Source organism: Leopardus geoffroyi, chromosome B4, assembly GCF_018350155.1.
Source record: "Leopardus geoffroyi isolate Oge1 chromosome B4, O.geoffroyi_Oge1_pat1.0, whole genome shotgun sequence".
NCBI lineage: Eukaryota > Metazoa > Chordata > Mammalia > Carnivora > Felidae > Leopardus > Leopardus geoffroyi.
In genome coordinates this window covers 126,635,634-126,661,681 of record NC_059341.1, presented here as the reverse complement: position 1 = coordinate 126,661,681, position 26,048 = coordinate 126,635,634, and the positions used below count along the sequence as shown (strand labels likewise).

The window sequence follows — 26,048 nt, the reverse complement described above, 5'->3', positions numbered from 1 at the left end:
CAATAAGCCACATTATCTAGGTCAAGAGTAAAATGATTAGAAGAGATGAAACGCTGGTGATAATATTCAACACCTTTCATTGCTAGTATTAGGCCTTCCAGCCAGCTTGCGACAGGAACACTAAAGAGCAAATTATATTTAAGGAAAAAATGCTGACAGCTCATCAATTGATTTTCAATGAAAATGCTAAAAAAAATTAATAAAGAAGTTAAGCTGCTGAAATACAGTTTCACCAATTAGCTTAATGTCAGAGAATTCTAATTAGGCGTCTTGAGATTGCTATTTAGTGTTAAGCCTTCAGAGTGCCAAATTCTCCTTTTCACACAAACTGGTTGCAAAATTAAAGACATTAGGCAGCCTTAATTACATTATCAGAACAGCTGGGATTAGGCAATCTCTGAAGTCAAGACGGCATTCTTTTGTCACAGGGTGGAAATCCCTGGCTTTCCAGGGTGCCGGATTTTTGGTGCCGTTCCATATCTCACCCATACAAAGCGAGCTGCATTAGAAACAAAAAATTTGCAGACAAAGAACAGAGTAATGCTCAGCAAATAATGAACACATTACCGAAAAAGAAAAGGTAGGTGAAAAGATTAAGCCTGAAATCGGTAGGTTTTGCTAACACCTCTACTGGCGGCTGGCCTGCCAGCCCTCTGGTGGCAGAGAGACGGAGGGAAAGCTCTGTGAACCCACTTGGCCAGTGGATCCAGCTCTGTTATCTAAAGCTGAAGCACATTTATACTCCCTCATCCCATGGGGTGTGAAATTAGCAGCTATTGTTTTTACACATTTTTGCCAACACAATGCCTTTTATGTCTTTACATTGTTTATAAAGCAATGTTTTCTTGCACATGGGAACTCTCTTTTTAATTCTAATTTTTTAAGCAACAGGATAGTCTCTCCTCTCCTGACTCCATTACTTATGCTTCTAAACAATCAACATTTTTTTAATGAACTCATTTAACAGCATGTTTTTTGCCAATTAAATAACTAAAAATTGGGACTGATGGTGGTGGGGATACTCATGATACCCTGAACAGAGGTCAATCTGAAGGTGGCGGAAAACCCACCTGCTAGCATCAACCATTAACCACACAGAACTTCCCCAGTAGTCCAGACACTAACCTTCTTCCAAAACCTAAAACTGCTAACACTTTTTAATCCTACTTTTAAAGTTTTAGTTGTAGTATCTGTTATCCTAGCCACCAACATCTGTCACATGCAATACTGTCACAGCCTCTTAACTGGCTCATTCCTGGCCTGTTCGTTTCCATATCAGCGCTTTCTAAAATAAAAATCAGATCATGTCACTTCCATGATTATAATTCTCCAGTGGTTTCCCACTACAAGGAAAACGAAATCCAAAACCCCTTCCATGGCCCACAGACTAGTTCTCCAATGTCCTCTGCACCCTCCCTGCCCACCCCCCAGCCCCACTGCCTCATGCACTCCAGCTGCCCTGATCCTCCTCCAGCCCCCTGGTGCTGGAACTGTGCAGGGCTGTGCACATGTGCAAAGGGCTATTGCTGGAATGCAGTTCCCAAGGTTGCCTGAGACTGGTTTCTTCTCATTCAATTCTCAGAGGCATGTCTGAGGGCTCAGCTTAAAATACAGCACTTTTTTCAAAGAGATCTTTCCTAATCATGCTGACTAAAGTAACATGCCTTTCCTCCACCAACACCCCAACTCTCTAACATTAGCCTACTTGGGGTTTTCTTTAAACACATATGACTGTTTAATATCATCTCATTTCTTTGCTGTTTACTTGTTCACTGTCTCCCCTACCAAAATGCACTCTTGAGAGCAGGTGCCTCAGAGAGTGTCACTCACCAATGCATCTCTGGTGCCTAGCACTTTACAGGGGGATTAGAAAGATGAATATAAAGTATTCTTGTCCCCAATGAGCTTACTGTCTAGGGCGGGGGGGAAGAAGCTTGCAGGTAAAGAATTATGTAGACTTTAGCGTATAAATAAAGACCTGAACAAAGTGTCTTTGGCATTTGGAAGACAGAGCGACTAACTTCTCCTGGGGTTCACAGAAGGTTTCAAAGAGGGTGACTCCAAGAATGAAGAATGGATAGCAGCTCCTCAGCTGGGGGAGGGTAAAGGGACACGGGAGAGGGGCAACTTAGGCAGAAGGCAGAACTCAAAGGTGTGGAAGGAGGAAAGAGCCATGATCGTGGAGTGTTTGGGAAGATGTAAGTGGCCTGCCTTGGCATGAGACAGGGCTAGAAAGGTGCAGTGGGGCAAGATCATCAGGGACCCCGCTAGAGGCTACACTTTGTGCTACAGAGCAAACTTTTACGAATCCCCAGAGGAGAGGTGGGGAAAGAGACAGCAGGTAGAAAAATAAGCCCTTATACCTCACCTCGGCCAGAGAGGCTCTGTTTTTATTTAATACTGGGATTCTGAGTAAGCATTAATGCTTTGAAAAACCCTGAACCCCACACCTACACCTGAAGCTCAGGCCCGCTGACATAAAGTAATTAAATCACCTGTCCTGCCAACTCCAATCGCTTGTTACCATAATAGTCTCTGTCGTCCACTTTGTTATCTCCTTGAGCCAGAATCACTCTTCGCACCATCACTGCAGTGTAGATACATTTTGCTCGGAAATTGAATTCTTTAACCTGTAATTTAGGAGTTAGAGAAAATTTCTGAGACAACGCACATTAGCCACTATCAACTCCTTCCTTCCTTCCCCGTACGTTTCATGCCATTCCCTCAAAGAGGTGGAGCCCACCACCCTCCCTGGGCTGGCCCATGGACTCGCAGTTACCACTTCCTTTCTCTGGGTCCTGAGGCACTGAGGCAGTCCAAGAGACTGTCTCTGTCTCTGCTGGAGACAGAGACTCTGTCTCTGCTGGAGACAGAGAGGCTGCCTGGAAAAGCAGTGGGGAGCCAGAGACACTCACTGTAGCTGTCCTGACTTTTAAATGGTCATCCAGAATTTAAAATTCTATTGAGACCTAGTTTTGATATTAAGAATTTTCTAATTCTTTGAATTAGTCAAAACACATACAAATGGCAGAATCAGAGATCTGCATATTATTTAGCCAACAAGGTGTTTTAAAATAAGAATATCCAATCTGAATGTATTTCGGTGGTCACTGTCCACTTCCACAGATCCCTTGACTTTCCTTTATGATCAGTTCCTGAAGGGAGAGTATGTAACCCTAGAATTAGATCATTTGTGAATAATACACATGAACAATACACTCATTATAAGCCAGACTACAGTATTTGGTTAGTAAGAATGTCTAATAAATAATTCTATCACTTAGAAAGGGTAACGTTATAGTAAATGGAGAGGAATGATTACTCCCTCATGGCCCATATCCCTCATGGCCAATCTCTGTTTAATGGTAAATTAATAAAAAGTAAATACAACTGGCCTTTAAACAACACAGGCATGTGGGGCATCGACTCCTTGCACAGTTGAAAATCCATGTACAAATTTTACCTCCCCCAAAACTTAACTACTAATAGCCTACTGTTTACCAGAAGCCTTATTGATAACATAAACAGTCAACACATATTTTGATTGTTACATACTGTATTCTTACAATAAAATAAGAGGGGAAAAAATGTGACTAAGAACATCTTAAGGAAGAGAAAATATATTTATGGTACTGCACTGTACTTAGTGAAAGAAAAAAACAACACATATAAGGGGACCCATGCAGTTTATTTTATTTTATTTTTTTTTTTTAATTTTTTTTTTTTCAACGTTTTTTAATTTATTTTTGGGACAGAGAGAGACAGAGCATGAACGGGGGAGGGGCAGAGAGAGATGGAGACACAGAATCGGAAACAGGCTCCAGGCTCCGAGCCATCAGCCCAGAGCCCGACGCGGGGCTCGAACTCACGGACCGCGAGATCGTGACCTGGCTGAAGTCGGACGCTTAACCGACTGCGCCACCCAGGCGCCCCTATTTTATTTTTTTTTAAATATATGAAATTTATTATCAAATTGGTTTCCACACAACACCCAGTGCTCATCCCAAAAGATGTGCTCTTCAATACCCATCACCCACCCTTCCCTCCCTCCCACCCCCCAACACCCCTCAGTTTGTTCTCATTTTTTAAGAGTCTCTTATGCTTTGGCTCTCTCCCACTCTAACCTTTTTTTTTTTTTCCTTCCCTTTCCCTCCCCCATGGGTTCCTGTTAAGTTTCTCAGGATCCACTTAAGAGTAAAAACATATGGTATCTGTCTTTCTCTGTAGACCCGTACAGTTTAAACCCGTCTTATTCAAGGGTCAACTGCATTAAGCACAGGTTCCAGGGTCAAAAGATGGATTCTAGCTCTCTGTCTACTAACCAGCTGGGTGGCAAGACAAACCATCCAGCTTGTCTGGACTGGAGAATCTGTACTGTAAGTAAAGGTGGCTGGACAATGTGAACTCTAAAATTCATGGTCTATGGGGCACCTGGCTGGCTCAATCAGTTAAGTGTCCAACTCTTGATTTCAGCTCGGGTCATGATCTCACGGTTCGTGAGTTTGAGCCCCATATCACTATTTGCGCAAGGCCTACTTGCATGCTCTCTCTCAAGATAAATAAACTTAAAATCAAATCAAATTAAATTAAATTCAAGGTCTAGGAGATAAACCATCTAGTATTTTTTTTTTTTTAATTTTTTTTCAAAGTTTATTTATTTTTGGGACAGAGAGAGACAGAGCATGAACGGGGGAGGGGCAGAGAGAGAGGGAGACACAGAATCGGAAACAGGCTCCAGGCTCTGAGCCATCAGCCCAGAGCCCGACGCGGGGCTCGAACTCACGGACTGCGAGATCGTGACCTGGCTGAAGTCGGACGCTTAACCGACTGCGCCACCCAGGCGCCCCAAGTATTTTAAAAAAGTATCTATGATGGTAATGGTAGCACAACGGTGAGAATGTACTTAATGCCACAAAACTGTATACTTAAAGATGGTAAATTTTGATATGTATTTTACAATAAAAAGAATAAGTGAGCAAGGCCCTATAAGCTTGCTTCATTTGAAAACATCTAATACCATCAGGGCTCCTGGGTGGCTCAGTTGGTCAAGCGTCCAACTTCAGCTCAGGTTATGATTTCATGGGTCGTAAGTTCAAGCCCCACGTCGGGCTCTGTGCTGACAGCTCAGAGCCCGGAGCCTGCTTCGGATTCTGTGTCTCCTCCTCTGTTTGCCCCTTCCCCGTTCATATTCTGTCTCTCTCTCAAAAATAAATAAAAACATATATATATATGATATATATATATATATCATATACATACACACACATATGTATGTATATATATATGTATGAAATATATATGTACGAAATATATGTAAAAATTAAAAAAAAATAAAAACATCTAACACCATCTCTGCCCTTCAAAACCATGAAATCTAGTAGCAGCACTAATATAGGTATGAATAGAAAAAACTGTAATTTTAGATCAAAAGAACCACAAGAGAGTAAACAGGATGGTAATGATGGAATACAGCTAACGTTCCCAAAGTACAAATAAACCATTGATAATGGGAGATTATTTCCATGGGGGCAGTCCAGTCCTTTTCAGAGTCTCTCTTTCCTTACAGAACCAGATTTTAATTAATGTAAACTTGTATTCAAAATCCTTCAACACAAGGACCCCACAATGACCACAGCTCACACTTGTTCAGTGCTACTCACTGGGACGTGCGTCAGGATGGTAGAAGCCAGGAGTTCTCTTGCCTCCTCTATTTTGGTCTTCTTTGGTCCACCTCCCCACATCCTTTGCCTCCTTACTTTGTTCCCTATATACTTTAACGCCTATAAAAACAGAATATAATGATGTTTGAATGACACCACTAGGGGAAATTTATTAAACACCAACCCATACATAACACTATAAGCAAAAAGACAAGGATTCTGGTTATAGGGAATGCTGCATGAGGTTTAGTCAAAAATCAACATTTGTCACGGATCAATGACAAAAAGCATTATATGCTGTCCAATACACTGGTTCCCTTATTTGATAGTTTTCTTATTACAAAATTGATACATGATCACTGTAGGAAATTTAGAATATACAAATGAACAGATTATGCGTATATACACACATGCATTACATATATGAAGCAGCCACCAATCCTCCTCCCAGAGAGAACCACTGTCCACAGTTAACATTCTGGAGCTGTGCTTCTTTTCCCTCAAAAAGGAAGCATATCATGTTAAGACCTCTATCCTGAAAGCTACAAAGCATTGCTGGGAGAAAACAAAGCCTAAGTAAATGGAGGGTTATGTCATTGTCATGGACTGGGAGGGTTTAATAGTGTTAAGAAGGCTTACTGTTACAATTCTCTCCAAACTGACCAAAAATCTATTGATTCTACAATTTACTTGGAAATGCAAAAGACCTAGAATAGCTAAAGTGCTCTTGAAAAAGGAAAGTTGGAAGATTTACATTACCTACTTTTGATTAGAAAGCTATGGTACTCAAGGCAGTGTGATACTGGCATAAGGACAAATAGATCAATGGAAGAAAATACATCCAGAAATAAACCCATGCTTTCATGGTCAGATGATTTTTGACAAAAGTACCAAAGCAATTCAATCTGCAAGGGAAAATCTTTTCCACAAATGGTGTTGAAACAATTAAGCAGCTACAAAGTAAAAAATTAACTCTGACCTCTACCTCACAACAAATAAAAAAATTATTAGTTTAAGTGGATTTTAGACATAAGCATAAATACTAGAACCATATTCTTGCCCTTGGAGTAAGAAAAATTTCTTTACACAGGACAGAAATCAATAACCGTAAGTCAAACCAAAAAAAAAAGTTATGATACATAAATCTGTCAAGGGATTTATATCCAGAATGTTTTTTAAAAGACTTTTAAGTTCAATACTAAAAAGACAACCCAACGAGGAAAACGAGCAAAATATTTGGACATACTTCACCAAGAAAGTCAGTCAGTAAGTCCATGAAAAAGTGTTAAACATCAGTAGTCATCAGGGAAACACATATTAAAACCACAATGGTACAGACACCACTAAACGCCTAGTAGAATGGCTAAAATTCAAAGGACTGACAAGACCAAATGTTGGTGAGGACGCGGAGCAATCGGAACTCTCACACAGGGGGGTGGGACTGCAAAATGGTACAACTGCTTGGGAAAAAGGTGTGGCAGTTCCAACTTTATAAAAAGTTATATTCACAATGGCTCTTTGATCCAACAATCCTATTTGTAGGTACTTATCCAAGAGAAATGCTGAAGTGTCCAGGCAAAGGCTTGTACAGGAATGCATACAGCAGCTTTATTCATCCCGAGTGAAACAACCAAGTGCCCATCAACAGGAAAAAATAAACTGTGGTGTATTCATACAATGGAATGCTATCCAGTAATAAAATGGAACTGCGTGGATAAATGACATAAAAACAACTTGGATGAATATCAGCCAGTACGCTCAGCAAAAGAAACTGGCCACAGAAAAGTACATACTGCATAATTCCACCTATAAAGTTCTAGAACAGGCAAAATTAATCTGTGGTGAAAAGTCAGGACAGTGGGGAAGAAAATCAGAGGACAGAGGTGAAAAGTAGCTAAGAAGGGGCATGAAGGAACTTTCCAGGGTAATGGAAAAATATTCTACATCTGATAAAAATTATGTACAATTGTGCAATTAAGACTTAGAATTTATGTATGCTGAAATGTACATATAAAAATGAAGTATTAAAAACTAATCAAATAACTGGTGAGGAGTAGGTAGACATTTACATGAAACAAGAATGTCAAAGCGTTTTGTAATTATCAAAGCTGTGTGGTGGGCACATGAGGATTCATAATACTAATCTGTATACTTTGTATGTGTTGAGGTTTTCCCATAACAAAAAGTTCTTCAAGAAGATGATGATGTGGTTCTTATTATTCTGTAGCAACAAATGAACACGCTTTTTAGTTTGTTTGTTTTTTTAAATTGGCTTTCCATTAGAAGAGAGGGCTAGGATTCCCGATTCTTTATCTTGAAATTCCTGTCCCCAGTTGAATGGGAAATTTCTTTTCTGTGCTTCAAAACTTAGCTCAGGTATCACTTCCTCTCTGAAGCCTTCCTAACCCCACTCCTTTTTCTCGACTTGAATTCCTTATGGATAAAGAACTAAGTGCTTTCTTTCCACTTCAGACCACACCGTAATTTGATTGTCTATTTATGGGTATGTCTCTCCAACTAGACGTTGTGTCATCTTCTTCTTTGATTCCTACTGACTGGTTCAGGGCCAGGAACTGAACAGAACTCCTCCGTGGTGAGATTGGGACATCAGACCCAGAATCTTCTCAGTTAAACATCCGTTAGAGCAGATGATAAACTAAGACTGTGCCAAGCCTTGCTGCAGGGACCTAGCAGCAAGTGGGGACCGAGTAACTAATGAAAGCAAGCCCACAGTCAGTGGGAACTGCCAAGAGACAGGCAGTTCAGTCTTCCCTAAACTAAGCTGTCCTCATTAAATTTTGGTCTTCCAGTTCCCTTGGGAAAGAGGCTAAAGATCCTTCACTCTGAGGGAAAAACAGAGGAACACAGGGGAGCCCAGTGTCCCTTCTATATAGCAAAAGTCAGCTCTTCCCTAAAATAATAAATAATGTTGCCAAGGGTTCATAGTGTGAGGGTTGGGGTAAGAGCCCAGTCTGGTCACGAACAGGCCAAAATGACACCCCCAAGTGCATCCTATCCTCCAAAAGGCTAATAATTCCTTCTCTCTATACCACAGCCCTTGACAAGGATGATAGAAAACGTCCGTGACCAAGGCCCAGCAAAAGACTCTGTGGGCAGAAGGAATGGAGGAGAGACTGAGAGGGGAGGCATTAAACACAAACACAACGCAGGTGGTTTAGCAATCCACTAAGTGCCATGTTGTCAAAAGTTCTATTATAGAAGAATACACTGCAGATCTGCTCCACGTTCACTTAGAATAACAAATAGCCACACTGCCCGAACTCGTGTTCAACTTACCAACCATTTCGGAGTATGCATTTCTCTATAGCCTCTTATTAGCTGCAAATAATTAATCAATGTTCTAATCCAGCACACAGAGTACAAACCATGTCAACCTTACACCCCCTGTTTGTATATTCCCCTCACCTTTAACTGAACTTCTCTCATTCAGTTAGCTAACTGTCAGCACCTATTTAAAAAAAATAAATGATTTTGCAACCCACTATTTAGCCTTTTCACACAAGCCACACCATGGTGTTACAGGGTTATCTGACCAACAATGATGCTATCTGTTATAAAATGAATATTCACAGATCTCACTGAATCCGCTGAACTACCATTAAGGTAAACTGCTCTTCCTCAGCATTTCGTAGCTTTGAAGGAGAGAGCTTGTCTCCCCACATTGAGCCAACTCCTGGCTGCTTCTTAACGTTTCCTCTTCATGTTCTTGGAACCCTTGTACAGTGCAATTCCAGTTGGAAACAAAGATTCATGAACACTAAATATTTCGTTTTCAATAAAGACCACAGATAGAACCTCCTAGATCCAAACAACTTCTCCTGATGCCACCTGCCCAATAACTGGAGCTATTACTTAACTGCATAAAAAGAGGAAGGCAGTAATAATAATCCCTACTGGTTTATGCCTTGGGATTATATATACACTGACATACAACGATCAACCTTCTTGAATGTTTTTCCGGCTCTAAGAAAACATCAACACACACTAACAGATGTAAGTGGGAAAATGCTACCTCTACAAGCATCCTGGGTAACAAGGAAAAAGCAGCCTGGAATTTACACCTTGTTGAAAGTAACCCACAGAACAGACAATGTACGTATGGATACGTAAGAACAGTCTGTTGTGCTTCGATAGCAGGGAATCCCTGCCTCCCAGGGCTATGAGTAAGGCCACCACTTTACATGGAGCAAAGTACTTTACAAATGTGGGACTAAACATTCTAAATGTGGGCATTAGGGCTCCCTGTCACCAGGGCAGGAAGTACAATTCATTTTATTATGTTTAGCATATATATCTCCCTGTCTTCATCTTTGAGTGTTGTGTCCTAAAATCCCCAGGTTCCAACTAGGACTTCCTTAGCAGGTCGATGAAGGCTCTACAGAGCTCTACCCTGGTAAAGGGTTTCTGATCTTGAATTTTCTTGCTGATGACACTGGGAATTCAGAAAAAGGGATTCAGACCACACTGGACACTGAAAGCAACTGGAAGTAGGGAATAAAAGGGAAATTGAGGAGAACTGAGGGAAAAAAAAGTCTTCTACACTGGAGTTGTTGTAGTTCAAAATCATAAATCATTTAGGCAAATAAATGAAAAAAGCACACTTGCTATTATATCAGAACAAAAGCCTCTTGGCTACATATCCCCCTTCCAAGTTAGACACCACAGGCTGATAATCTGTCAAGGCAAATTCCTTCTTCCAATTCCTAAAGCACAAGTCAAAGAAGCTTCTCTACTGGTCCTCCCCAACACCCTCCCACACCTACACCCCAAGAAGTGACTGCATCCGATGCTTTATCCATGGGCAGCATTAAATCTCCAATTCCCTTTCATAGCAAAGGACGACATGAAAAGACACACCTGCATCTGTGTGAAAATCTGAGCTTTCTGGCACTCTTCCAGACTGGGCCCAAATGCAGCCATCACGTGCTCCTCTGTTCCAATCATCTGTACAATTTCCTGGTCACTCTCCACACCCATGGCCTAGGAAGGAAAGAAAAGATAGAAAGAGTGTTGGCTTTGTGTTAACTCACTGACATTTGCTTATGCTAATTCGGCATTGTTTGTGGGTATTACTTCTAAGCAAAAGCTAGCTCTTTTCTCAGAAACGGTGCCATCTGGCATTGGCAGCCATAGCACAAGCTGCAGAAGAACCTGAAAACAGAAATTTTGATTCGGAAGGCGAAAACAAACATTCTCAAGCACTTTTTGCATGTGTGTCATCTTCTAAAATGTTTAAATAGCCTAGGAGTTTCATCATGAGAAAAGGAGGTAGGAAGGTATAGTGGAGACACTGGTCACAATTACAAAAACAAACTGAGAACAAAAACAAAAAACAAAAAACAAAAACCCCCAAACAGCCAAAGGGCACTAATCAGAAAATACACATCGCTGAAAACAAACAGAACCCCAATTAATTTTGTCACAAGACTAATTTTTCTGAGAACTGTCAAATCGTTCACATTTAGGCTAAAGGGATTTTTCTTAAAGGATGTTTTACCTCACTAGTCTGGAGATATCAAGCTATCCTTTATGCAAGTTTAAAAAGAGGTTTTTTTAAACACTAAAAACACACTCAAGAGGTTTAGGAAACCCTCTTCTCTTAAGTGTTTCAAGGTGGCAGCCGGCAGCACAGGTCTTTGTAGATTCCATATGGCACGAAGGCTCACTCCTTCACACACTTGCCTGGAATTCTGCCACATCAAGAAATAGAGCATAATCTCACTACACCTCTCTTGGCGGAGAAAGAATCTGCTTCTTAGAAGTTAGGGGAAAAGTTATGTTTGCATTAAAATTCTTCCTTTAGCTATGCAGAGAAAACAGAACCAGGAATAACTATCTAGTGAGGATTCGATGCTCTGGTTCCTAGTTCTCCACACACGAGGGAGAAAGGGAAAACTGAATCTCAAGTTCCAGTAAGGAACATTGAGAACACGCACCGGAGTACAACACAGAGGGCACCTCTCTAGGTCAAGGGATCTCAGGTGTCCATCCTAAAGCAAGGTCAAAGACAGACCTCACAACCACTACCATCCCGTCACCTTGTCCACCTCAGTTTTCTTCATTTCTGTAACAACAAGATTCAAAATTCTACAGTCCTCCGTTTGACTCTGAGTAATCTCTCATCCAGAAATTCCATCCGGATGCTTTAGGATCAGATGTCAACTTACTGAAAGTTCGAAGCTTTCGGGGGGCGGGGAGCTAAATATATGCTATGTCCCCCCTCTGAGGCAAACCGTAGCGGTTTAGAAAAGGTTCGCCAATTCTTTGACCCTCTCTACGAAAGGTAAAAAACTAATTCTCCTCTTCGAGTCTGGGCTAAACTTAATGACTCGCTTCTACAGAAAAAAAGGTGGAAGCCACAGAGTACAACTTTGGAGCCTGGTTAGAAACAGCACTGCAGCCTCTGGCTTGCTCTTTCTCTTAGAGTGTTCCTCTGGGGTGGGGGTGGGGGGGTGGGTAGAGAAGCTAGCCGCGGGTAGTGTCATGAAGACACCGGAACCATCTATGGAAAGGTCTGATGTGGAGGAGCTACCATGAAGGCAGACCTTCCCACGCCCCAGCCCAGCCTTTGATGACTTCAGCCCTGGCTGACATCTTGACTCATGAAAGACCCTGAGCCTGAGCCACCCAGGCAAGCAACTGCCAAATCTCTGACGACAGAAACTATGCTGAATTTGCGCAAAAACTAACAGACCAACTTTTGGCATTAGATTCACTACTGAAACTTACAAAAAAAACCTTTTTAAACATGTAACTTGTTTCATCCAAACATTTTTTTGTTTAGTGAACAATAAAGATGCTCTCAGGACACAAATCTCTTTTGTATACTTTGATTTTCATGTCCTTTTATCTCTAATTAAAATGATGCATTTGTTCACGTCGATGCTAGGCATAAACTCCACTGTTTAAAAATTACATAAATTCGTTAAGACACTCAGCACTTCATGGATTAAAGGAGAGCAATCCTCAAAAATGATCACTTCTAATTTTTAAACAAATGAAACAAAAACAAGACCCTAGATTATCCTTTGAACAAGCACTGAGTGCATGTGCTCTGACAGCTATGGCCCGCACGGACAGCTGTATACGTTTCCTCCTTGGTCTGCAAGAAGCCAGCCAGAGATACCAGAAGAGACTATTTCTCTGTGAAAAGCTAATCAGAACATAAATTAACTTCCACTTGTCAATCTCAAAATAATATTATCGGGTTCTGGGGCACCCGGGTGGCTCAGTAGCCTGAGCATCAACTCTTGGTTTTGGCTCAGGTCATGATCTCACAGTTCAGGAGATCAAGCCTTGCATCAGGCTCCACACTGACAGCATGGAGTTTGCTTGGGATTGTCTCTCTCTCTCTCTCTCTCTCTGCTCCTCCCCTGTGCTCACACGTGCACGCGCTCTCTAAAATAAATAAATAAAACAATTTTTAAAAAAAGAATGTTATGTGGATTTCAATGGAATAAAAATATAAGAAAAACAATACTAGGACAACTAATTTGCAGTAGAATCCAATCACCCTTCTCTAAAATCTTTGATAATAAAACTTTGTAACTAATACACTACCCTCTCAGAGTAAAGTGCAAACCCTAAAAGGGAGCTATATGGGCAGATGCTAAACCGAGTGCGTCCAGATAATACAGCAGGACAAGGTCTCACTGGGACAGAAAAAGAATCTTGGAGCTGAACTGGCAGTAGCTTTCTGGGCCCACCCACCCCCTTTCTTTAGGCATGTCAACATCTAAATCTTCTGAACTAAGGCCACCTGGATTATTTTAATAATTAATTTTTAGTTTAGAAATCTCCAAATGGGAGAGACTATACACTTCATCACCCATTTTGGTGTTTAATAATAATGAAAAAGTCCTTCCTCATTTGACATTATGATGAATTTTTGCTTCAAGTTGTCCCAAGGCTGAATCTAAGCGGCAATTTGATAACTGCATAAAATTTTCAAGTGTTCTAACATGGATCTAAACAGACTGCTTAGGCCCTCCAAATATTTCTAAGCCATGAAGTGAAGATATGCCAAGCACATGGTAAATGACACCACATGTGCAGAAAGAATCATCAGTGGCAAAGCTTTGCTCTACAAGGACTAAACTCTTCCTATACTGGGTCTCTGAACCACAGGGTGATAACTCAGCGCTATCAAAAGCGCTCTAGCTCCAAAGACCAAACTGATTTTGTGACTGTTTAGCCTTGGGATGTCACAGCTACAAATAAATGGCATATTGCTATGGAAACGATAGCAAAATGCCCAACCATTTTGCTTCACAGACATAATTTAGACATCTGAAAACTAGCTTTTATATATGGAACTCTTTGTACTCCAGATATCTGAAATCATTTCACCTGATAAGTCAGAAATAAGTGCTACATAATGACCTTATGAACAATTAGCAGAGACAATATGTTTCAGCAGGTCACCCAGTCTGGCCATCAGCAACAAGATGAACAAAAGTAAGAGAATATGCTCTTTAAAAAGCGGCATGAAATCTCCTTGGATGGCCGCGAAGTGTGACTACAAGTGTGACGTTTAAAGACAGACGCTAATGAGCAGAAGAGAAAAACCTGCCCAGTGATGGGGATATGCTGAAATATATCATGTGAAAGATGGGAAGGGATTAAGTCCTTCAAATACCTAATATTCAGAAGTCTCTAATCTTTCTTTAGACAGAAATCAATCTATTATTACTCAAAGCGGTCTTAGCAGATAAAAGAACTGTAATAGCCCTCTTTCACTCTGCAGTTTTTTCTCTTCAAAGATCAACAATTTTAATGTAAGTTGGTTTCCAAGAAACAATGCCCAGCTCCCTTGAAATCTGATCTTTTCTGTAAAAACTTTCAGACTACAGATGCCATCACAGTGCAACTGCTGAATACTTGGGAATACAAAATGTAAAGGGGGAAAAGATTCATGGGCAGGAGAACCTTTGTAGTGATTCAAGTCCATAAATAAGGCTGATCTAGGTCTTAAAAGCTTTAGCCATCATATTCAGACCCAGCATGAAACCTGGAAACCCTGCTGCTTCTGTCACTTTTAGCCAATTGTTGGTTACAATCAACAACCATCAAGTCCTAATGACTGTCAAGGTCTGTGTTAGGGCCACACAACACAAAAAGAGAAATGATGTGACTTTCCTGGTCGCCCAGTTTATTTTGCTCCTGCATAAGGAGAGCGAAGGCAAGAGAAACCGTATCTTCTTTCTAGGCCATCCACTTTTCAAAATATGCGTGATTTCCTTTGCTCTTCACAACAACCCTCTCAGGTGAAATTTTCACTTTATAGGGGAGTTATCCAAGATTCAGGGAGACTGGGAAATCTGTCTGGAGGTCACACAGCTAACAAGTGGAGAAGTGGGAATTAGGCCTATGTCTGTCTGGTGCTAAGCTCTCCCAAATCCCGTGCTGCTCCCCAGATGGAAAAGTCTTACAAGTTATCAAACAAGGTTCCATCAGGCTTTTAAAACATCCCTCTAGCGGGAGACCACAAAATGTGACTACCTGCGACCAATGTATTTAGTTTATTCAAACAGAAAAATTTTAATTGGTTGTTTCAATTCTTACACATGGCTGATTAGAATATAAGGTTACATTTCAGGAAGAAAGTTTGGCAACATGCACCGAGTTTTTTAAAAACACATATAATTTCATTCCCAGGAGTTCAGTCTCCCAAAACATTCAGCAACATGCACAAACACGTATGTGGAAGAATACTCAGGGCTGTGCATAAGATGGAAAACTTGGAAAAAATGGCACCTGAATGTTGTCCTACAAGAAACTGGTTAAATAGATTATACCACCCACACTTCTGTACAATGCCTACCAGAAATAATGATGTAGCTCTGTATTTACAGATACAGAAAGCTATTCACAATTCACTGGTAAGTGAAGCAGAAAAAATAAAATAAAACCCATGTATATATTACAAAAACAAAGGAAAAAGGCTCTGAAAAAAAGTGTAGCTGAAAATGGAATTCTGCTTCTCAGTGGCTTTCTAAATTTGTACAATTCAAGAACTGTTGTATAATCTCAACTACACATTACCTAAAAATGCATATTGCTAACTTATAGGCCCATTTTAAAAAGGATTTAAGTTGGCTCTAAATACACATACACATTTGCAACATAATAAACAAATTTGAAAGAAACGGTCTTATCAAAATTTTGTTACCTAGCCAAAAAAGCATTTAATAAAGGTTTTCTGATTTTAATGTGTCCATGTGTCTAGTGATGTATTTTCCATGTGAATTATAGAAGACTATGAGCATTAGAATTAATTTGTAATTTCTGGTCTAAGGAATGCAGTCCTATGCATCTTTAAGCCTCTAAACCATCCATAAAAGTCCTTTGATGTATAGGAACACACTGCCCTCTGCTGGAGATGTAATTCTACACAGTCAGATGAAATTCTCTTTACCCACTAACCACCGCTATGGACACAAGACACTGCAGGGTACTAGGGGATCCTTATGAGAAATGCCAAAATTACTTCCATGCTTTAAAAATATAAACCTTGAAGAAATATAATGAAAAGTACATTTAAGACTTCTCTTTGCCCCCCCCCCCCATATAATGGTACTGCTACTGTGATCATCATCGTCAATCATCACTGTCCTAAAAGGAAAATAAATGCCAGCATCTCAGAGAACTTATAAGCACATTAAGTTGCACTAAACATTAAAAAAATCTCCTACAGTCCTCTCCATGTAATTGCATTCAGAATGCAGTTATTTCCTGAGTTAGAGAACCCAGCTGATCAATACCCAGGAACAGCCCGGGGCATCCCTCCCAGCGACCAACTAGAGCCTGACAGGAAGGGGCCCGTCTCCCCGCCTCCTGGGCCCTGGCCGAGTCACAAGTCCAACAAGACAAGTTCAAGTCCTTCTCTCTTACTCCTCTGAGGTGTATAGCCAAATGCTTTTTTCCTTTTTAACCAGCTTAGTTACCTCCATCTCAGAGGCTCTCTATTTTCTCCCCTTGCAGCCCCCAAAAGGTTTCAGATATCGTTAACAACTGCTGAGCAGGAATATTTAACTCCAAAGTGAGTTAGCTCTAAATGAGAAACAAGTGTTATCAACCCCTAAAATCACCCCACGTCCCCACTCTCAAGATCTCTTCAGTACTGACTCAAACTGAACTCTTCATTTCGATCAGCCCTAGTCAGGATTCACTTCTGGCCCATACACAGTTGGGCACGGGTCTCCTCGGCTGGTGTGCTCTCCGGAGGCACTGCAAACCCTGAATGAGAGAACACTGAAGCACTGCACCAATGGGAAATGCACTTGTGTCCTGCGGGCCTCTGGTTAGGTTTTCCTCCACCCATCAATACAGAACCTTGTTTGACATGGCTTTCTCCTTAAGGACACCTTATTCAATGTATGTTATTGACTCATTAGCACTGAACTCACAGCCAACAGCACTTAACTCATGCCTGAACGCAGCTTATCTGACACATGTGTTTTCTCCATAAGGCACATCATGGCCTTCTTGTGCTTTGAAAAGATAGACATCACTTCAGCCCCTGGCTTGGGGGCCACTTTAAACAGCAAAATCCCCCCTCCCCCAAAAACACAAAAATGTGAAAAAACATGGCACTAAAGAGACCATGGTAAGGGCTCCTGTTTACAGCTTGAGAGTGGAAACAAGAAGGCAGAATGTCACCTTCTTCGACCTCAGCTGGGAACATAGAGCTTGGGGACTCAAATTTGTCACTGCTCTGAGCCTGTGCATGTCTGTGAATAACTGTAAAACCACCACCAGTGATGATTTCAGGGTCACAAATAAATTTCAGCACATATAACTGACAAATGCAAAATTCACAAATGCCGAGGGTCAACTGTATCACATGATGGTATTTTTAAATTTCGCTTAGTGACTAATACTACAAGTGTTCATACAATGTGGGGGACATTTAGGTCCCAGAGCAGGTTAAACGGGCTGCTGTGCGGTCACAAGTATATACCATTTAAACATAATTTCTGTGTGGAAGTATCTTTTGGATTCTATGCCACCAGTTCATAAACAAGCTGAAAAAAATCAGTTTTAAAATTCATATTTATGTAGAAACACACCAGACTCCCGAGTCCACAAAAAAACAAACTTGGGGGGCACCTGGGTGGCTCAGTTGGTTAAATGTCTGACTTCGGTTCAGGTTGTGATCTCACGGTTTGTGGGTTCCAGCCCCACCATCCAACTCTTTGCTGTCAGTGAGAAGTGGAGCCGGCTTCAGATCCTCTGTTCCCTTTCCCTCTCTCTCTGCCTTTCCCACATGCACATTCTTTCTCTCTCAAAAATAAACACTAAAAACAAAAAACAAAAAAAAACTTAAACTCTTTGACCTAGAAAAGTCTACTGCTAGGAATTCAGCCTACAGATACTCCTGCCCCTGTATAACATGATACTACAGCATTTCTGTAACAGCAAGAGATGTGTGTATCCACCGATGGAGGGATGATTAAACTGTGGTACAGCCATGATAGAACAGTTTGTCAAACAGAATGTGGTAGCTCTGTACCAACTAATAACACAATCTCCAAGACAGAAGTTACAAAAAAGAAAACAAGCTAAATGAAAAATGGTGTGCAATGTATGCAAGTAAAAAACAGAACAAAACTCTACCATGTATTCATGTGCTAGTACAGGCATAGACTGTCTTTAGAAAGATGCACAAGAAACCAGTAACAGTGGTGTTCCTGGGTAGAACAACTAGGTGGTTAGGTATGGGTGGGTGGAAGGTTTACTTCTCACTTTACACCCTTAAAATTTTTAATTGTGTAGCTACTAAAAAATAGTATTTTTTAATATCTGAATCCTGATCTTAGCTTTCAATTTAAAATATATTACATACCTGACAATTTATCTATGCCACAAATCTTTCTATTCCTAGAACTCTTTATCCTCCAAATTTCTAATTACGTATGAAAACAAACGTATGAAATGTATGAAAACAATTTCCAGTAGGTACCTGCAGCCTTACCTTAAATATGATTACAATGGGAATATCCTCTGACAAAGTATTGTGCCGCAAATAAAATCGACCTTGCTTTACAGCCATATTGGTTCTGCTTTTTTTCTCATGGGTAGAGCTACAGGGAAACAAAAGTTGGTTAAACTGTGTCCCTGCCTGGTTTCAAGCTAGTCACATGCAACAGCAATGATCAATAAGGTTCACCAATCAATAACCATCTGTAAGGTCCTTCCTAACAGATACCTTTTAACAATGCACAACTCGCCACTTCCACGAATATTTAAAATCTACTACGATGTTTCTTTAAGCTTTGAGATTATGGTGAAAGTTTTGTAGGTCAATGAGTGACACTCACCAATTCATTCTGATTTACTTCACTGTGATTCCACCTGAATTGCTTTGATTCAGTGTGGGGTATATTCATGAGCGATTTTATACATTTCCAAAGATAAACCTCAAAATGAGCCCCTATGTACTAGGAGTGTTTAAATCAACAATTCAGTAAAATATATCTACACTCTTATTATACATTGAAGCCAAAAGAAACTAAGAAATCCCTTTTTATTGGTATCTCTATTAACTACAAAATTACTAATGGACCTAAAAACATTTCTGGCACACCTGGGTGGCTCAGTCGGTTAAGCATCCGACTCTTGGTTTCGGCTCAGGTCATGATCTCATGGTTCATGGGTTTGAGCCCTTTGCTAGGTTCTGTGCTGACAATACAAGGCTTGTTGGGATTCTCGCTCTCTTCCTCCCTCCCTCCCTTTTTGTCCTTCACTCACTCACATGCGTGCATGCGCTCTCTCTCTCAAAGAAAATAAACTTAAAAACAATTAAAAAATTTTTTTTAAAAATCCAAACCAGGGACGCCTGGGTGGCTCAGTCGACGTTAAGCGTCCGACTTCAGCTTAGATCATGATCTTGCAGTTTGCAGGCTTGAGCCCCACACTGGGCTCTGTGCTGACAGCTTGGAGCCTAGAGCCTGCTTCAGCTTCTGTGTCTCCCTCTCCCTCTGCCTCTCCCAGCTTGCGCTCTCTCTCTGTCTCAAAAATAAACATTAAAAAAACCCAATAACAGCTCCAAGCTTAATCAGTCACAATAGTAACTCCTACTGATCACCTGCTACATACATGTGATGCTACATACCCACCCCACTTATAATGGCTCTCATGTCCTACATACTTTGAAGTAGTGTCTCCAAATCACATATGAGGAAACAAAGGCTTAGAGAAGATGTGTAACTGCCCACCCAAGTGCCTCATAGCTACTGAACAACTTTGGGATTCAAATCCCAAATCCCTGGTTCCAAAAAGTAGTAAAATAGGAAGACATGGGTTGCAGAATTATTAGATCTGGGCTCAAATGCTGGCTACCTCTTCTGATCAGTAGGACCCTGAGCCCAAGGCCTGTTACTCAGCAGTAAAATGGAGATAAGCTCACTTATCTCGGAGGGCTTTGGGGACAAATAATGTAGAGCACCGTTACTCTGCCTGGCTCCTACTGACTGCTCAATAAACGGCCACTATTGTTAGCTGCCTCTCCATCAGAAAGGGGGCACAAAGTCTGAGTTAAGCAATTCATTACAGGTCATCAGAAGACAAACTATTGTATACGGACATCATAACTATGCTATGATATTTTTTTATTCCCAAAACTCATTAATTTGCAAATTTCAAGTTACCAATGATAATAAATTAGTGAAAAGAAATTACAGGACACAAGAGATGCTGCTGTAGGAAAAGGAGTATGCTGTGAAAGAGGCTGGTTAAGAACACTAACAATAAGATGTTAAGTCCATGACAGAATCCAAAAAATATTAAATATAAAGTAATCTCTAATTGTATTCCATGTAGGAATACACATGTAGAATGATCAAAGAGTAAAAACAACATGGAAAACTGAAGAGTGGTTTTATATTTCTTTTTTCAAAGTTCCTTTAATGCAACAAAATTCAACTTGAATAAAATAACTAGTGGCCTTTCGACCAAGGTCTCACACACTTTTAACTGCTAAAAATTTTAAGTCAATACTCCATGCTTACAGCCTCACACAATAAACTGAACAGTTAGATAAGTATTTTGCTGCCTGTTACCAGACATAACCGGCTACCTCTGTCCTGAAAGACAATCATCTGATGTTAAGAAATACTGATAATTCTGTTAATACCATCCCTGCTTTCCGTACCTGGTAACTGAAGCACCAACAGCCCCTTTCCTGTCAGCCTCCACAATGATCCTGTTCTTAGATAGCTGCTCTTGGATTAGAATCACTTTTTCTACTCCTTTAACGATGAAGTAGCCACCTGCCAAAAGGAAACAAGAAAAGTTTCACCACCTGTTCTTCTGACAGTGTGATTTAGTAACGACTGTGACCTTCTGCTCCATGGCGCTGACCAACACTCAATTAGAAGGGGTTTGCTGATACCGTTTTATGAACTGATGACCATATCAGCAAATGATTTTATAAAAATGCGCTACAAGAAAATAAACTTGAAGACAGGGAACAGATCTTACTGGCATACATATTATCAGCATCTGACAGACACAAGAGGTGAATGAAAAAAATGTGTCAAATAGTCTTCAGATTTCTTAAGCACAGAAATAAGCAACAATCTTCAATATAAATTCAAAATTGCCCTAACTTTTCTAACAAATCAGTGACAACAGTAGACTACGATTATGTTTCCTAAAATTTCTATACTCAATAAAACCCATAAAACATTATCATAGCTTTTTTTGCATACAATTCAGAATAAAATAAAGTGAACTTCATTTTAATTTCAGAATATAAACAAAAAAAGCAATATATTGACTTATGTACCATTTTGTTATAGTCTAGGAAAGTCATGTTCTTTGTTAACCTCTTTCAAAATCTTCTGTGATTCTACACCAGTGTAACTTTAAAGGAATAAAGCAACTACAAATTAAATCAACGTGAATTAAGAAATTAAATATTTTTCTGTTAAGTGCTAAGCTTGAAACTTTACAAAATAAACTGCCTAGAAATGAGTACAAACATATAATTTTTTTAAATTTTAACAAAAGACTTTTGGTTTTTGCCCCTTTATTGCATTTAAAATAGGCTGAAGTGAACTTTTTTCCACCTAGCTAAACAAGTAACTTCATAAGATTATTCTTGAATTTCTACACATACCAAAAGAAATCATGGGGCAGAGACAAAAGTCTGACAAACCGTAACAATAAAACACATGTTGGAGTGTTAAAGTTTCAAACCTGCAATCAAAGAGGAAACAGTACTCCTTTTAGAAACGTTGACCTCAGAATAAAGTTGGGGCCAAATTTCCAGACGTTCTGTGAACAGTTTTGTCCAAGTTCAGGTGGGTATTGTTTTTGAGAAAAAATGTTAAAGCCAACAGCAAAAGCAAGCCCAAAAAAGGGTGGGAGAGCAGGAGCCAATCCAAGGAATCACACATACCTGGATCTAAAGGACATTCATTCAGTTTGGCAAATTCTGCTGGCGTCTTCCCTGTAAGAACACAGTTTGAACTACGCAGCATTATGGGCATTCTGTTGAAAGTAAAAGAAAATATCACATAAAGACTGTCACTGGCAAAATGTCACCAACGGGTCTGCTTTCGTCTTCCACATTTTAGAAAAGGCAGAGGAGGGGTAGTTACATCAAAAGCCAAGTGAAATGAAGTATTTCCTCAGATAAGTGCTCTACTAGTTCAGATAACAAAAACTCCAATGTTGGCTTTCCTTAAACTTTGCAGACAGACTTTGGTCTTCAGAAACGGCAGCAACTCTTCACTCATGGTCAACAAAGGGACCCTCATTTGTTACGCAGAAATACCACAATGAATCAAAGTAAGAAACGAGAGACTATCAGGACTTACCAGGCAATCTTAAGAAAGAACTAAACAAGACTTCTACATGAAAAATATTAATTCAAAAATCTATGAATAGGCTGAATAATAGATCTGCCACTGCTGCAGACAGAATTATTGAATTAAAAGAGAGCTGAAGAAATTATTGCGAACATATTTCAGAAAGACAGAGGGAAGAAATGTATCACAGAGCATAAGAGGGAAGGACAGAGTGAAGAGGTCTCACAGGCATCTAATCAGATTCTAGATGGAGAAAACACACACAATGGGCAAGATGTCCTATTCAAAGAGAGCATAGTGGCTATGGACTTTCAAAAATGTATGAAAGCCATAAACTCACACAATCCTATCTACTCAGAATACATAAATGGAAAGCCACATCAAAACACATAGCAGTCAAGATACAATCATCAAAGACAAAGATTTAAAAGCCAGAGAGAAGAAAAGGCCGCTTGCCAACAAGGGAAGATGACTGGTCAGATAGCTGCACACCTGCAATTTACAGAGGACAGCGGAGGGGCATGTGCAAAGTGTCGAAAGTCCCCATCAAGCTAATGTGTGCGTTCTGTGAAGTCACCATTCAGAAAGAGGTCCACTTAAGGATATTTTCAGGCTAAAACAGAGAAATTCAGAATTTGTAATAAATAGTGTCTAAAGTTGACATACCAAGAAATAAAGGTATAAACACAGCGTTTAAAGATCGGGCTGGGATGACCACCAGAATAAGAGAAATGGTCACGAGGTTGGGAATGAGACTGGGGGAGGAGGGATGGGGGGGTTGCTTTGTGGCAAATGTTCTCATGTGCTATTTGATGTATTTGGATTAAATGGAAATCTTTTTAGCTCAAACAAACCCCACACAACACTTACACAAGGTAATGTCTGTAATGCAGACAGTGCATGGAACATATGAGCACTCTAATTCACAAAGGTCACTTTAAGGAATGCAAAAAATGCTATCTTCTACCCCGGAGTCCGGCACATGGCAGGTGTCCACCAAACACTAGTTACATGCATGCCCTTCCTTGCCTCCTCTTAACTGTGATTTAAATCCTAAATCGTACTAGTTATGCTTTGCTCCTGTCTCTCTAGTCTTCCCTTCACCATATTCAATCTGGGTAATAATTTATTAATGATCCAAGATTTAACTGGACACACTATGGTCTGTATATGAGAAAGAGGAAAGGTCTTAACACTGATAAACAGTCCTGCTAAAACAAAGATTAATATTCTAATATCCCAACTTATTTCCCTAACTGAAGAAGTGAGGACAGAAGCAACACAAAGAGCCCCTTCCTTTAGGGCACTATGGGGGAAGGATTTGTTAAACCTGTGTGTTTCCATTACTCTGGACCTACCACAGCACATACCAAATGGTACCACAGCTATTCAAGCCTGCCTTCCTGGGCAGCTGGGAATGAAGACAGCCAATAGGAGTTGTATCTAAGTATCTTCTATTTACTGGACTACCCAGCAGAGTGTATCACAAGTGACCAACAAATGGTGCATATTCACTGAACCTGTGGATATTTATCATGCCTTTAGCACTTCTGAAGGGTGAAAAAAACACTTGGCCAGGAAGGGTTTGCACGAAGTTTAAAGTCCGACACCATTATCAAATTCCCAATATTGTGGGTTTTGACCATTTCTACAGATGAGTCAGTATATTTCCCTAGTTATAGGGAAATGCTATCTTATCTAATGGTTCCCTAACAGCCTGGTTCACTGAAATGCTATCTTATCTAATGGTTCCCTAACAGCCTGGATTTCAGAAGGAAATGAAAGCATTTTCCTTAGCTTTACAGAAAAGACCTCACAATTAAAAACAACAACAACCACAGCATTGCACTGGACACCGCTCGAGTGCTCTGCTTGGGCTGACTCACTGGATCCCCAGAAAAGACTCTCATGGAGCAGACACCATTTCCCACATTTTTCACATGAGGAAATGGGGCAAAGGGAACTGTAGTACTTGCTCAAGGTCACCCCATAGGGCTAGAATGCAGGCAGTGTGGCTCTAACTCAGATGTCATTTCTCACCTGCCAATGGGTAAGGCATTACGGATGATTCTTTGGCTGCCTCGGGTATATTCAATATCCACTGTGATGGGGGCAGAGTACGTCATGTCCCGCAGACGGCACTGAAAGAGAATCAGACAGTCAGTGCTCCTTCTTCCTGGAAATCAGAGTCCTGAAGCTTCCAAGAACTCCGTCTCTGGTAGCAGTATGGCCTATGCTGAACTGGGTCTGTTCCATGTGTTGCCTTAAGGGCACTGGGAGTGAGGAGCCTACCTTCTCCATGAGGAACGATGTTGGCCACTGATCTAGACATCCCCACAGCATCTCTGCCCTAACAGCCCAAAAATGGAACAATAAATCTGGTACTGACTTTCTTCTATCTGATGCCATCATCAGTCTGCTCCCCATCTTTGAAGCAGTTAGACTGTTCCTTGACAACTGGGTCCATGGAAATTAATCAATGTAGTTACCAATGCGGTTAACAACCAGTATGATACCTAAAGTATACACATACAGAAACTAACTGTATCACAAAATTCTTTTGTTTTTAAATTTTTTTTAGTATTTATTTATTTTTGAGAGAGAGAGAGACAGAGCTTGAGCGGGGGAGGGGCAGAGAGAGAGGGAGACACAGAATCTGAAGCATGCTCCAGGCTCTGAGCTGTCAGCACAGAGCCCAATGCAGGGCTCACACCCACGGACGGTGAGATCATGACCTGAGCCAAAGTCGGACACCCAACCAACTGAGCCACCCAGGCACCCCTGTTCACAAAATTCCTTAACAAGTGGTATCTTATAGCACAAATCGTTCATCACATCATATTACAATTTCTGAATCATTTGGGGGAACTCTGGAGATTACTGGTGTGTGCCTTAGTTTGACAAGGTGATGACTCACTAAATGCCCTGACATGGCACACCCCACCAAATCTTCAGCCCTTCTCTGAGCCGTGACCACATAGTCAGACATGGCACACTCCACCAAATCTTCAACGACTTCCCTGTTTTACTGATGGTGATCAGGTGGCTTGTACTCTCAAAAAGAGAATCTCTCTGAATATCAACCATACAATTTATGGTACTGAATCCTCCCTCTGGCTTCAAGTGAACCAAAGACAGTTAGGTTTAAACTTTTTCTGCCTTTCTTTCCCAATGCCTGAGATCCAAAAATATTAGATACCCTTATTACTGATGAGTATTTTATATTTAATTAGACTGAGCTGTCTCCTTCAGGCCACTCCAAAGGCGGTGTGGCCTAGAGGCTCAGAGTGTGCACCCTGCCGTCTATGCCCAAACACTGGCTGTACCACTTCAGTTCTGCACCTTGGTCTCCTCCTACGTACAAAGGGAATGAGAATCATTTTTTTAGAATAGTTCCTGGAACAGGCTACCTTACAGACAGAATCTCATTTTTATTAAAAATCTAATGTAACACCCATGATAGGTAAACTTGTGTGTGTTTTAACAAACTCCTCTCCTTCAAATGGAAATGAAATTCAACAGATGCGGTAAACACAGAGACCCTCTCCAC

General features: G+C 40.6%; 1 protein-coding gene across 2 annotated transcripts in view; it reads right to left on the bottom strand.

Moving 5' to 3' along the window:
• Positions 1–26,048, bottom strand: part of POLR3B (RNA polymerase III subunit B) — a 104,530-nt gene that overhangs the window by 68,060 nt on the left and 10,422 nt on the right. For both annotated transcript variants that reach the window (XM_045465699.1, XM_045465701.1), the window contains exons 6-12: positions 24,539–24,639; positions 22,087–22,178; positions 20,836–20,953; positions 18,658–18,766; positions 10,539–10,661; positions 5,661–5,780; positions 2,496–2,630 (exon numbers count right to left, since the gene is read on the bottom strand). In XM_045465699.1, the coding sequence (XP_045321655.1) occupies positions 2,496–2,630; positions 5,661–5,780; positions 10,539–10,661; positions 18,658–18,766; positions 20,836–20,953; positions 22,087–22,178; positions 24,539–24,639 (798 nt within the window). The remainder of the gene's footprint in view (positions 1–2,495; positions 2,631–5,660; positions 5,781–10,538; positions 10,662–18,657; positions 18,767–20,835; positions 20,954–22,086; positions 22,179–24,538; positions 24,640–26,048) is intronic.